The sequence below is a fragment of the Amblyomma americanum genome, chromosome 9 (genome assembly GCF_052857255.1).
Source record: "Amblyomma americanum isolate KBUSLIRL-KWMA chromosome 9, ASM5285725v1, whole genome shotgun sequence".
NCBI classification, from domain to species: Eukaryota; Metazoa; Arthropoda; class Arachnida; order Ixodida; family Ixodidae; genus Amblyomma; species Amblyomma americanum.
In genome coordinates this window covers 110,460,085-110,473,231 of record NC_135505.1, presented here as the reverse complement: position 1 = coordinate 110,473,231, position 13,147 = coordinate 110,460,085, and the positions used below count along the sequence as shown (strand labels likewise).

Here is a 13,147-nt window from a genome sequence, read left to right as displayed (position 1 = left end):
AAGTTGCTGCGAACGGTGTAGTACACGTCTCGGAAACATGCGGTACACGCTGGTCGGATTTTCCGCGGAGTTCGACTGGAAGCCCCTGTGCTTTGTGAAGCCTCTTCCGCCGAACACGGTGTGCGGTGGGTGTGGTCTGGTGCGGCCGAAGACAGCGTTGCTCCCGTGCGGGCACACGTTCTGCAGCTGCTGCTACGAACAGTGCGCCAAAGAAGGACTGCACGGCTGTCCTTTCGATGGCTACGAGTGCGAGGACGAAGACATCGAATGGAGGGAGTTCTCAGTCGACGAGCTGCTGAAAAGAGAGGTAAGCAAGGACGGAAGCGGGCGTTTTTGTATCGATATCGCACCGTTGCACGGATACTGTTACTGCATGCGGAGTATGCGTCGATATGCTATTATCCTAGCATATCGAAATGAGGTGCCCGGCACACTTCGTTCCGAAAGAGAATGTAACCAGGATGAGCTTAAATAGTAAAGACATATTTCTCAGGGGTCTTGCTTCTCGCATTTATATAAACATGCAAGGGTAGCAAGGTGTATCTCAGGGGCACCGGCTACTTCTTTTTCACAGGGGAAAAAATTGCTCAGAATTGACATGATAGAAAACTTCTGATGCGCAATAAAAATATCACAAAACAAGGCATTAGTAATGTGAACAGCCACTGCCAGCAAAGAGAGCCAGCTGTTTCAGTTTGAAACAAGAAGCAGTCAATCACTACTATGGAATGGCAACTCCATATGTGGTTTTACTGAGAAAATATCCCATCAGCGATGACATAATGCGCGTTGGCATGACAGCCAAATTCTTAATGACGACAGGTGCTAATATTTCGTAACAGTCGCAATCGTTTCACGTCTTAATGAGCGGGAGAGGTGTTCCCAGAAAGCATTCCTGTTTTTGCTTCACTGCATTCTGTGAAGAGAAAAGTGTACAACAGCTGTATCTAACCGGCACTCCCCTTCGCGACAGAAACATGGAGGCTAACGAAAAGGGTTCAGCTCACGTTAAGGACAACGCAGAGAGCTATGGAAAGAAAATGATGTGGTGTAGCGTTAAGAGGCAGGAATAGGGCAGAGTGGCTGTGGGAACAAACTCGGGTCAACGACATCCTGGTCGAAATCAAGAGGAAGAAATGGGCTTGGGAAGGGCATGTGATGCGAAGACAAGATGACCGCTGGTCCTTGAGGGTAACGGAGTGGATTCCAAGAGAAGGCAATCATAACAGGGGGCGGCAGATGGTTAGGTGGGCGGATGAGATTAAAAAGTTTGCAGGCATAGTGTGGATGCAGCTGGCAAAGGACAGGGTTAATTGGAAAGACATGGGAGAGGCCTTTCTTTGCCCTGCAGTGGGCGTAGTCAGGCTGAGGATGATGGTGATTCTCTTTTGAATGCCTTCTGCTTCGTGCTGACGTTTTCTACGCTCTCGCACAAGCGCCGCCCTCCTAGCAGGACCCGCGTCCGAGACGGGAATTCCCGAAGGTGAATGTTCGCCCTTTGCTCGCAGTCGCCGCTCTCGCTGCTGCGAAGACTTCGGCGTCCGCCGTCGCTCGGTATGGCTACGCCACCGATCGGCATCTCGCTCGGCAGCGAGCACAACTGGATCTTGTCTACGGCGAGCCTCCAGAGCCTGACGATGGGCCTCCGAATCGCCCGAAGGAGCGCGGCTCGTAATGTGCTGCGCCATGCGCGCGCGCGCCGGTTCTCCTGTTTTATTTTCGGAGGGCGCGCGCCGAGGGGGGGGGGGGGGGGGGGGGGGGGTTGCACGAAGGCATGGACGGCGAAGCGCGTAGCTGCGCATGGGGGAAACGGCTAGGAGAAAGTGAATAAAATGGCAAAGAAAAAAATGTGCTCTCCGGAGTATAGGGTTAGAGCGCTACCTGGAAAAGGGCACAGCCGGGAGAAGAGTTGTAGGGATGCCAGTCATGAAATAGGAGACGGGGGCCGAAACATGTGAAAGGGGTTTGGAATTCTCGGAGATTGAGTCATGGGCAGTTCAGAAGGCAATTGAGAGTTATAGCATATCGTTGCTGTGTTTGTGTTACCATTTACAGGGCCCGGCTAGCGACATCTGCGCATGCGCCGCCACTTACCGGTCCCCTAGCACTTTACGGAATCTCTTTTAGCGTTGCGGAGAGTTACGTTCACACTTGCCCAAAAATCCGGCGAGCGTAGCGGATTCGGGCGCTTTTGACGCCGAGGGAGGCGGAAAGCGGCGCGGCGAGGGCGATCGGGCTGGACACAAATTCTTCGCGTTCGCCGCCGCCGCGGCGAAAAACATGACGACGCCCTTCGACGCCATGTTTTTCGATGCCAGGACCCATCGCCTCAGAATGAACTAGTCGTTTTTGCGGCCTTTTTCAGCGCGTTCACTGGCTATAAATCTGACACCGGTACATCGCTTCGTCTCACCTCACCTATAATCAAAAGTATAATGTGCTTCATTTTTTTTTAGTTAGAGCAACGATTCTGCCGCTACTAGGCTTAAGAGGAGCGCCGGTTTTGTTGACAGTACTAGTTGCCGTCCTGACAAGCAGACGGCGCCACTAGGCTGGAAGTTTCGTTGCGAGCCTGTCTGCATACGCTGAACTAAAGATGGGAATGCGCTTGCTTTTACGTACGCAAGCGTGCATACGGTTATGCTACACAGACAGTATCGATTTACGGTCTTTTCTAACCATATCTGAGTGCACCGCGAGCGGTGACGTGGTGGCCGGGAAGTGTGTGGAAAAACGAGAAACAGCAGCGGCGCGGCGGTTCCGCCCCGCCCGGGCGTCAACAGATGAGAACGGGCCCTAGTTTTTCCGGCGAGCGAATCCGCTTCGCTCACCGGGTTTTTGGACAAGTGTGACCGCGCCCTTAGCGTTCGCTCGTAAACAAACATGGCGGCGCCCTGCACGGCCGCTTCGGACCAAATACAGCACCGCCGCAGCGTTCTTCGGCGCCATTTCTCGCTTTAATTGAAGGCATTCGCTTTTAATTTGCAAACTCTCATTAATACGTGGAAGATTGAGTAATAACTAGGACATGTTTTTTAGATTATTAGTCAATTTTTGAGCAGTCAAGCCTGACTGTATGTCGTGTACATAGGCAAAGAGCAACGACTACACTGCAGCTCTTCAGTTTCATGCCCGATTTAAGTTTTCTATATTTTCATGATTTTTTCTTCGAAAAAAAAAAACTGGCAATTCTCTTATTATATTCATCAGTAATTGCAGAAGATAAAATGTTTCTCCGGCCCGGAGTTGGCGCGCTTTAACTTACTTCCACTAGATGGCGCCACTGTGTTTACATCCAAACACATAATGAAGCGGCGATGCGGCACGGCGAACAAAGTGTCATAGTTGTGCTTTTTAGAGCGCTCGCAACGCAACGTGCGCTGTGTATGCAAGCTTACTGAGGTTTACGTAGTGAAATTGTCTACTGGCAAGGGCAGGCAACGGCGTCTAGCTTCACGAGCACATTTGAAAAGCCGCTGAGTCGGCTGTTAGCTGCAGTGTAGTCGGTACGTCTTTATATGCAGAGAAAAAGATTATTAAAGTGTAGCATCTCACTTCATAGAAATGATTGCAATGCATCCGTACTTTTTTTCATTAAAAGCTGGGCATCTGCCATTATCACTCGTTTTATCCTTACGGTAACTTGTTACGGGAAAGACGGAAACTAAAACGTCTTCAGGCGTGCGCCGCGCTAAGCGGAAAGTCCGGCGTCCGGTAACACGGTAAACGGTGACGTAAACACGGTAACGATATGCTATGACTCTCTAATATCTAAAAGAAACAAGGGTATGAAAAACGTGGAAGCCTTAAAGTAGTTTTGCAAAGCCACAGGAAAAGCATCATGTTCGGCGATCGAAAACGTCCATGCGGAAAACATGGAGCTTCGAGATGGATTTCTCCATATCGACTCTAGACACTCGCGTATTTTGTGGGGCCATGTGTTAGTTCAAGATGGCTTAAAATTTTACGAGAAAAATAGTGGCCTTGGTGGCTAAGTGGTAATAACGCTCGGCTGCTGACCCAAAAGACGCGGGTTGGATCCCGGCCGCGGCGGTCGATTTTCGATGAAGGCGAAATTCTGGAGGCCGGTGTACTGTGCGATGTCAGAGCACGTTAAAGAATCCCAGGTGGTCGAAATTTCCAGATTCCTTCACTTCGGCGTCCCTCATAGCCTGAGTCGCTTTGGGACGTTAAAGCCCCATGAACTAAACTCTACCAAACCAAGCCGTTACCATAGAATAACAAAATATAAAACAATAAATAAAATATTACTCCAGAAAGTTGGCACTCTTTCAGAGTATTATATATGGGCCATGTAGCAAACAAGCTAGGTTAGTATGCGTCTGAAATCATTTGTCAGTAGATTTATTCGCTGGTCTTTGAAGAATCCTCATTTTTTTTTTTGGTGTGGAAGTTTCACGTAAGTAATAAAAAACAAACGAAAAACTGTTGAATTGTGATTCTGAACTATTTACGAAGCTTTTCATCAATAAATGTAAAGTTCGAAAGCAAAGAAAAAATAATTTGCGAGCAAACAAGCAAAGACCTGAGCAAGAGCTATAGGCCTCAATGCAAATTACGAACCAGAACAATATTGGATTGGATTGGAGCAAACTTTATTTGTGCCTGCAGTTAGGCGCTCGCGCGCCCCGACGAGGGCCTACGTCGTCTACGAGGTTGCCGTTACTCGGCGCGGGTCTCCGCTCGCCGTCGCTGGCTCGCTGGGTTCCTGCCTTTCGAGCGTCCCGAGGACCTGCTGGACGGCCCATAGCTATTGGTATTGGTCGTTGCTCTTCGCGGCTGCCTCCAGCCGCGGCGGGATTGTTCTTGATCTTGCTTCCTTTGGATTTTTGATGCAGTCCCACAAGATGTGCGTGTGATCTGCCGTCTCCCTCCGGCAGACTCTGCATGTATCGGTCGGGTAGGTCTCGGGGTACATGCGATGCATCAGTCCCGGGCTCGGTAGCGATCCGGTCTGGAGCTGTCTCAGTAGTACCGCCTCCGCTCGACTCAGCCTCGGGAGTGGGGGTGGGAGAGTCCTGCGAGCCAGGCGGTAGGCCTTCTGATTTCGCTGCAGTCCGTCATGCGGTCCTTGGCTCCGAACCACGTCGGACGGTGTGTTGCCGGGGCGCGGTTGGTTAGCGCTCGCGCCGCTGCGTGTGCCGTCTCATTGTGGTTCTCACTGCGTTCCGACGCGTCGCCCGCGTGCGCCGGAAACCACTTGATTCTTACTCTTCTGTCTTGCAGTTTGGTCGCTCGTAGTACGCGCTCGGCCTCCCTGCAGACTTGGCCTTTGGCGAAGTTTCGCACCGCCTGCCTCGAGTCACTCAGCACCGTGTAGCAGTCTGCGTCGGCGATGGCCACCTCCTCCGCTTGTTCCGCTCCGGCGCTTCTCACGCTCGCTGCCGTCCTCGTGGCGCCGGTCGACGCCTCTATGACGACCGCTGCGAAGGCGTTCCGTTGGTATTCGGCCGCGTCCACGTACCGCGCGTGCTCGTCTTTGGCGTGCAGGTCGATGAGAGCCTTGGCCCTCGCTGCTCTTCTTCCCTTGTTAAGCTCGGGGTTCATGTTCTTGGGTATGGGGTCGATTCTGGTCTGGCGTCGGACCTCTTCGGGGACGGCGAGCTTCATCTCCGCCTCGTTCGAGTGTCCTATTCCCAGGTCGTCCAGTATCTTCCTCCCGGCTTTGGTCGTTGACAGCCGCTCCAGTTGAGAGGTCCGTTGCGCTTCGGCTATTTCTTCGAGCGTGTTGTGCATCCCGAGTTGTAAGAGGCGGGTCGTGCTCGTGGACTCGAGCAGGCCCAGCGTCGTCTTGTACGCTCTTCTGATGATTACATTGATTTTGTTGCGTTCGTGCTGCAGCCATCTGTGGTAGGCTGCAACGTACGCGACGTGGCTGATGATGAAGGATTGAACGAGCCTGATTAGGCTCTCCTCTCTCATGCCAGCATTCCGGGCAGTGACTCTTCTGAGGAGTCGCATAGCGTTGGCCGCTTTTGCCGTGAGACGGGCGATGGTTTCGCCGTTTCTTCCATGCTTTTCGATGACCATGCCTAGGATCCTGATTTTGCTGACCTCGGGGATCACGTTGCGGATTTGGTAACGATTCTGATTTTTTCGCATTCGCGTTGTCTGGTCTTGCCTCTGCGATTGTTGGTAGGTGGGAGTATGAGGAGCTTCGATTTGCTGGTCTTCTATCGCGTCGACGGCGGCTTGCAGCGCGCCCTCGATGGGGGCGTCGCTGCCGCCTGTCACCCACAGTGTGATATCGTCCGCGTAGATGGTGTGCCTGACGCCTTCGATGTCCGCGAGCTTCTCGGCCACTCCGATCATTACCACGTTGAACACCATCGGCGAAATGACCGATCGCTGTGGTGTGTCGGTGCTCCCGAGCTTCTTCTCTTGCGTTTGTAGGTCGCCTGCTCGTAGCTCGGCGGTCCTGTCCGTGAGGAAGTCCTTGATGTAGTTGTAGGATCTTTCGCCGATGTTGAGCTTAAAGACTCGGGACAGGATCGCCGAGTGTTTCACATTATCGAAGGCGCTCTTTAGGTCGAGCCCCAGGATTGCCTTGTTGTCGCGGGCGCTGCCGCCATCGTCTATGATTTGGTATTTGAGCTGCAGCATCGCGTCCTACGTGCTTAGGTGCTGTCTGAAGCCGATCACCGTGGCCGGGTACAGCCCTTCTCGTTCCAGGTAGTCTTGCCACCTGTTGAGCAGGACGTGCTCCAGCACCTTGCCCACGCAGGACGTGAGCGAGATGGGCCGGAGGTTGTCCGTGTCCGGTGGCTTCTCCGGCTTGGGTATCAGGATAGTCTCGGCTGTCTTCCACTGCTTTGGTAGCGCGGCCGCTCTCCAGCACTTGTTGAAGTATTTTGCGAGGTTCTCAATCGAGCCGTCGTCGAGGTTCTTGAGCGCCTTGTAGAATAGAATAGAATACTCAAAAACATCAATTTACAACATGATGATTTGGAGGAAAGGAAGTAAAAAGCAAATCGGAAAACATATGGAAAGGCGCGATCACTGGGAACGACGTACGGAAGCGTAGGAATCTCTCAGCGCGCGGCCGCGTGCGTTTATGAATCAGCGGCCTAATATTTCTTTCGTGCCCAACTTATAACTGTAAATTAAGAGGCCACCGCTTCGTTTCTGGACGTTTCTAAAATAGCGCACAAAGGCGGTTTAGCGAATACACTTGCACTAAGTTATTACGCTTGATTTAGGATCTCCATACAGCAGACACCCGCTGCGCAGTGTGGCCGTGAATTCTCTAGAGTGAAGCAAAAAAAGTGCTTTTTAATTAAAAAAATTATGAAATGAAAGTTATTTGATTTTTTTAGAAGGACGCCTCCTTGGGCTGGTTTTGAGATAATCGCGCAAGCAGAGCGTGCAGAAACGCTTTCAAATACCTAAACTCTATGAAAAATAGGCGGGCTGTTATGGCCTGAAACCGGACAAAAACAGCGTTAGCTGTGTCTGTCCACATCTGAAAAAAAAGAAAATATTTTGTTGTTTAGCGTCATGGCTTAGCCATACACAATTACACGCATCATTACCGCCGGGTCATGCCAGCGAGCATTTGTTAATTACTAAATTTACGGGACCTTTCGACAGAAATTTGAGTGGTTAGTTGCAGTCGCTTCAATTTGCCTGGAATTAACGAGATAAATCTATAGATCTGTAGTGGTTTGTCTGGATGGTGTCGTCGTTGGTCTTATGCGAAAGACCGGTTCCACTTGGCGGAATATGCACAGTCCACTGCCCACCACCGAAGTTGTTGTCACGTTATTGTACCACTCAAAATCAGCGAACCAGAACAAAACTCGACGGCAGCAGCACCACTGAGATATAGCGAGCGAATGCGTTTGGAATGATTCCGAATGCGTTTCGAAATTGTTGTGAAGCTCATTAGAACTCAGTTTGGTCCAAATGCCGTTCTAAGTGTCGAATACCATTTGACTGAAATGGCACTTAAAAGTCCGTGTAGCGTGGGTATTATGACAGAATTGCACTAGTACTAGTAGTAAAGTAACAGCTCAGCGATACTACTCTAATACTGCTCAAATGCTATGATGTGCTTCAGGAACATGCCTTTTGATCTCAAGGATCAACATAAAAAATCTAGTGTGGCCACGTATACATACCAATTATAGTTAAACTGAGATAAGACAGGCCTATTCAGGTCTCAAACCTCTTATATAGAGCTCAGGTCAGTTTCTGCGAGTTCAAAAGATTATAAACGGTCTCTGTTGTGGCAATATTGAATGAACAAGCCTTGTCGTTTTAGCAGATGGCATAAGGTTGACCAACGTTGGCCAGTATATTTTTATCACTGGATGAGTGACGGCAAAGCTAGGCCAATATCCACAGCTTTCTATAATGGCATAGCCAATTCTCGCAAACAGCGGGGGAACTCTGGCTAACATGGCTTGTGATAGCGAATATTCCAAGATGACCCAGCCACCAATGGCAAAGAGTGGGAGAATTTTGGCTTACGTGGCACAATATAGCCATAAAGTGATGACGGCATATCCAGTACTAGTAAAGTGACGGAGAACCAGGGCCATCATTGGATGTGTTAGTGAGTGGTCAAGCCAATATCAGATGCCCAATGGCAACTATGGGCCTACTTAGGGCCATGATTTGCCAACGGATTTCTAATATTGGCTCGCTGTAATATGCTACCTGCGTCCTTCCCTGGTTATGTTTTGAGGTTTAGAGAGCATGTGCTGCACCCTCAAGCTGTGGGTCAGTGGCTTTGGCGCTCAGGTGCCGACCCTAAAGTCACGTGCTCGACCCCAGCTGCGGCGCCTGTATTTCAGTGGAGGAGAAATGCACAAACGCCCGTATGATGTCAGTGGAAGTTAATGAAGTGTTGCTTCCGGGCGTTGCGTTACAAGGTTACAGACCTAAAATTTTCCATCGTGTTTTCTTCTTTGTAATGATGAGTAAGGCGTTAGTATTTATGCATTACCACGCGCTATTCTGCTACGAGCGCTAAATATTTTTAATACAATTTATTTCTCGCGCAGTTTTGGTTTCAACAGACGAACGATGACTGTGACGTCAAATTACTGTTACAGATCACGCGAGGCATGCAAAACTTCAGTATAATCGCTGCTTCTACATTCGTTGTCATTACGGCTCTCCAAGAAGGCTGGCTTCAACACTTGAGATAAAACTATGAAACAGCGATTATATCGGAGTTTTTCCATCCCTCACGTGACCTATAACCACACTTTGACGTCACAACCATCTTTCGGCTGCTGAAACCAGAACCGGGAAACAGCATGAAAGGAAAATTCAAATATATATTAGTTAGCGGTCGTAGGTGAATTGCACTTGGTGATTCATGCATAGTAGTGTATTCCGCATCATTGTAAGGAAGAAAACATTCTACCCAAATTAGGTGCCCTATAATCATTTAAAACTCGCAATTCACAGTTCAAAAAGGGTGCGCTGCGGAGTCTCCAGCTCCTGAAGACCTAACTTTAAACAATGAATGTTCGATTTTTGCAGGTCCGATGCTGGAACGAAGAACACGGTTGCCAGTGCGTGACGCCTGCTTCGGAGATCGCCCAGCACTTCCTTCACGAATGTGGTCACCACTCCGTTTCCTGCCCCAAGTGCTGTGCCACCGTTCCTTGTAGTGGCGTAATCGCCCACTTGAAATCGGGATTCTGCAATTCCGGAACGGCTCCGGCCTCTGATAGCCAACTTCACTCAGGTTTAAGGAACGAAAGAGCATTTAGCACTCTTTTTCGAGGGTGCCTTGAAAAAGAAACCGCCGAGGGCAAAGAACTTCTGGTGCGAATACTCAAAGATATCACCACACAAGGCGATCGTCTAAACGAAATCTCTCATGGCATAAACAGTTCAAAAGAAGCCCTGAGACAAGAACTGGCGGATGGAGCAAAGCAAAATGAGAATAGTTCGACGCAAATCATGCGCGGAATCGAGGCATCCAACCGGCAACTCGAATTGTTATCCGGGAGCATGATAACATTGGAAAAAATCCTCAGAGAATCGCAGCATAAGTTGTTGGACGTCGCAGCTGCTATTAAAGCCGTCAGAGCTGGCGAGAATGAAAACAGTCAGAAGGCGCTGGACTACATCAAAAACATTAACCGGCGCACAGAGCAGCGTGTGGCACTTTGCAAGTTTTTTGTCACAAATGTGGAATCACTACAGGAGAATGCGATGAAAGAAGGCTTAGCCATGTACGATAGCCAGCAGGTGTACTTGCGCGGATATTGCATCTCACCTGGAGTGTGTCTGCATAAGGACGGCGAAACTACAAAACTGAAAGCAATGCTCTGCCTCCACAAGGGCGACATGGACGACTCTCTTGTGTGGCCATTCGAGCACACGATAAGGCTGTGTGTCGTGCATCCCATATATGGTGAAGAACGCGTGGTTCAGAACAAGACTTCTCGTTCTCTAAAATACTACCAAAAGCCAACAACGGCCAGTAACGAAGCTGTTATGTTTTCTGAAGAGACGCTTGATATGAAGAGCCTTATCACAGATGGTTACGTAGAAAAGAATCAGCTTCGTATAAGATTCGAGCTTCTTCCATGATGAGGGCTTTAATGAAACAGGTTGCATTTGGCAACACGCTTACATTTCCTAACCACTGCTTCCCACTGCTATTTGTCACACCGCAGCATTTTGCGAAAGCTGCCAAAGCATTCCTCGCTTTGTTTCTTTTCTTTATATTCTGTGTCAATGATCGATGTAGTAAAGTGACTTTCTTGCCAAATTTCCGATTCTCTGTTAGTATTCCGAATACGGAGTCAAGTCACAAATAAAAGAATGTGTGTAACACATACAATCATGTTCATGTCGCTTCGAGGAGTTAAACCCAACGTAACACATACCAACATTAATGAGGTTTTCTTTTCTAGTTCAGAACACTGTAACTTTCTGTGGGAAAACCCCTGGGGGTATGCTATATATGCGAAAGTATACGCTTTTTTTTTGCCGAAGTGAGCTGTTGCTTGCCTAGATATTTTGGTTATAATTAGTTGCAGCAGACCGCGCTTGTCGAAATCTGTCCCATCGACTCACCAGACACCATAACGACTCTGAGGCGTTTGACAGATTTATTAACACACCGGGGCGCTAAAGTTGCCCAATGTCTAACAAAAAAACACGAAGAATGCCAAAAAAGCGATCAAGGAGCGTGAACTTGCACCCTGAACAACAAAGCAGACGATGTCCATAGAAGTTCCGCCATTTTTGTGGCTGTAAAAGGAAAAGCGGATGGAAATATGCGATAAATGAAGAAAATAAGATATGCTATCGTCTAAAGCATTTGTTTTGTAGGTTACGCCTTCTAACTGACCGGGTCAGCAAGTCGTTCTCTGCGCTACGAGAGATGCACGAACAACAAAATCTCCGGTTTATTCCAGACCAATCGGCATGTGGCCACGGGCAGGCAACAATGCAACGCTGTATTAACCACAGCAAACTTTTCCAAAACGTCTGAGCTGTATAAAACAAATGAAAACCACGCGGTGTGGTACAAGGAGCAGGTCTGCAGACATTTCAGCCATTAAAGCCAACCAACGCCTCTATTCACGACTCGCTGCGTGTTCTGCGATGCTGCACGCTGCGAAGGCGACGTTTCTTATGGGCATCGCGTCGCCGACAGGTACAGGGTTGCTCAAAAGTTACCAGGCCTGCTTTTATTCGGCATATCCTGGCGATGAGGATGCCGAAAAAGCTATCAAGGCAGTAAGAGGTTAGAAGGATTCTTCTTTTACTCTACGCAGATATTATGAGCTTCGCGAGTGTCTCTGCCTGTCTACGCTCCATAAAAGCAGAGCCTGTGGCCTGGGGACTTCTGACCGACCCTGTACGTTCTTGCGGCAGTCCCCACAAGAAGGCGCCACATAATAATAATAATAATTGGTTTCTTTCGAGAAAGGAAATGGCGCAGTATCTGTCTCATATATCGTTGGACACCTGAACCGCGCCGTCAGTGAAGGGATAAGGGAGGGAGTGAAAGAAGACAGGAAGAAGGAGGTGCCGTAGTGGAGGGCTCCGGAATAATTTCGACCACCCGGGGATCTTTAACGTGCACTGACATCGCACAGCACACGGGCGCCTTAGCGTTTTTCCTCCATAAAAACGCAGCCGCCGCGGTCGGGTTCGAACCCGGGAACTCCGTATCAGGAGTCGAGCGCCCTAACCACTGAGCCACCACGCGGATGGCGCCACATGCACACGTCAAAATCTTTTGTGAGCGACTTAAAGGAGTACAGACGCCTAATTCTGGTGCCATGTTTTCTTCTCTACAATAACGCTGAGAGATACTACTATGCATGAATCACCACACGCTATTCACCTACGACCACTAATTTATGATCGAATTTCTTCTGTCACGCCGTATTGGTTTTGGTTTCAACATCCGGAAGATGGCTGTGATGTCAACGAGTGGTTATATGTCACGTTGTCCATGGAAAAACAGCGGTATATTAATTGTTTCATCGTTTTAATTCAGTAAAGTGTGGAAGCCAGCCTTTCTCAAGAGCCGGGATGACAAGGAATGTAGAAGCAGCGATTATATTGCGGTTTTTGCAAGCCTCACGTGACCAATATCCACATTGGGACGTCACAGACATCGTTTCCTGTTGAAACCGAAACAGCACGAGAAATAAATTCTATTATATATTATATAGCGCTCGCACGAGAATACCACATGGTAATTCAGGTATAATAATGCCTTACGCATCATTTCAAAGAAGAAAGCACGCACCTAAAATTTAGGTGTCGATACTTCTTTACGGTTGGAAATACGATTGAAAGGGCTCCAATAACGGGATGCTTCTGTATTTCATAAAAAAATATACAACAAACAAAAAATAACGTGTTAGCCTTATACAAATGATTAACAATGCTATTATAAGCTTGACTCCTATTTTTTACGCTGATAATTAGAAACTTTATAACCATTTGTGCAAAAGGGTATGAATCGCACTTGGATGGAAGTGGGTCGATTCTCGAAAAATAAAAAAAAAATGGGTCCAGGGTTTATTTCTTTGAACGTGGTTCCCGGCCCTTCCTGGGGATTCAACAGCCAGAGAAACACAGCGAATATTCGTATCTTTGGATAAGCTCGTTTCATCAAAAAAAAAAAAACCGA

The 13,147-nt window shown here is 48.7% G+C and overlaps 1 protein-coding gene across 2 annotated transcripts in view; it reads left to right on the top strand.

Moving 5' to 3' along the window:
- Nucleotides 1-13,147, top strand: part of LOC144104055 (TNF receptor-associated factor 6-like) — a 53,020-nt gene continuing 39,873 nt past the window's right edge. The window contains exons 1-2 of one of the 2 annotated variants that reach the window (XM_077636840.1): nucleotides 1-307; nucleotides 9,517-10,831. In XM_077636840.1, coding sequence (XP_077492966.1) covers nucleotides 38-307; nucleotides 9,517-10,578 — 1,332 coding nt within the window. In that variant the 5' untranslated portion in view covers nucleotides 1-37 and the 3' untranslated portion in view covers nucleotides 10,579-10,831. Of the gene's footprint in view, nucleotides 308-9,516; nucleotides 10,832-13,147 lie in introns of those variants that run through there. The other variant, XM_077636839.1, reaches the window with a different exon arrangement.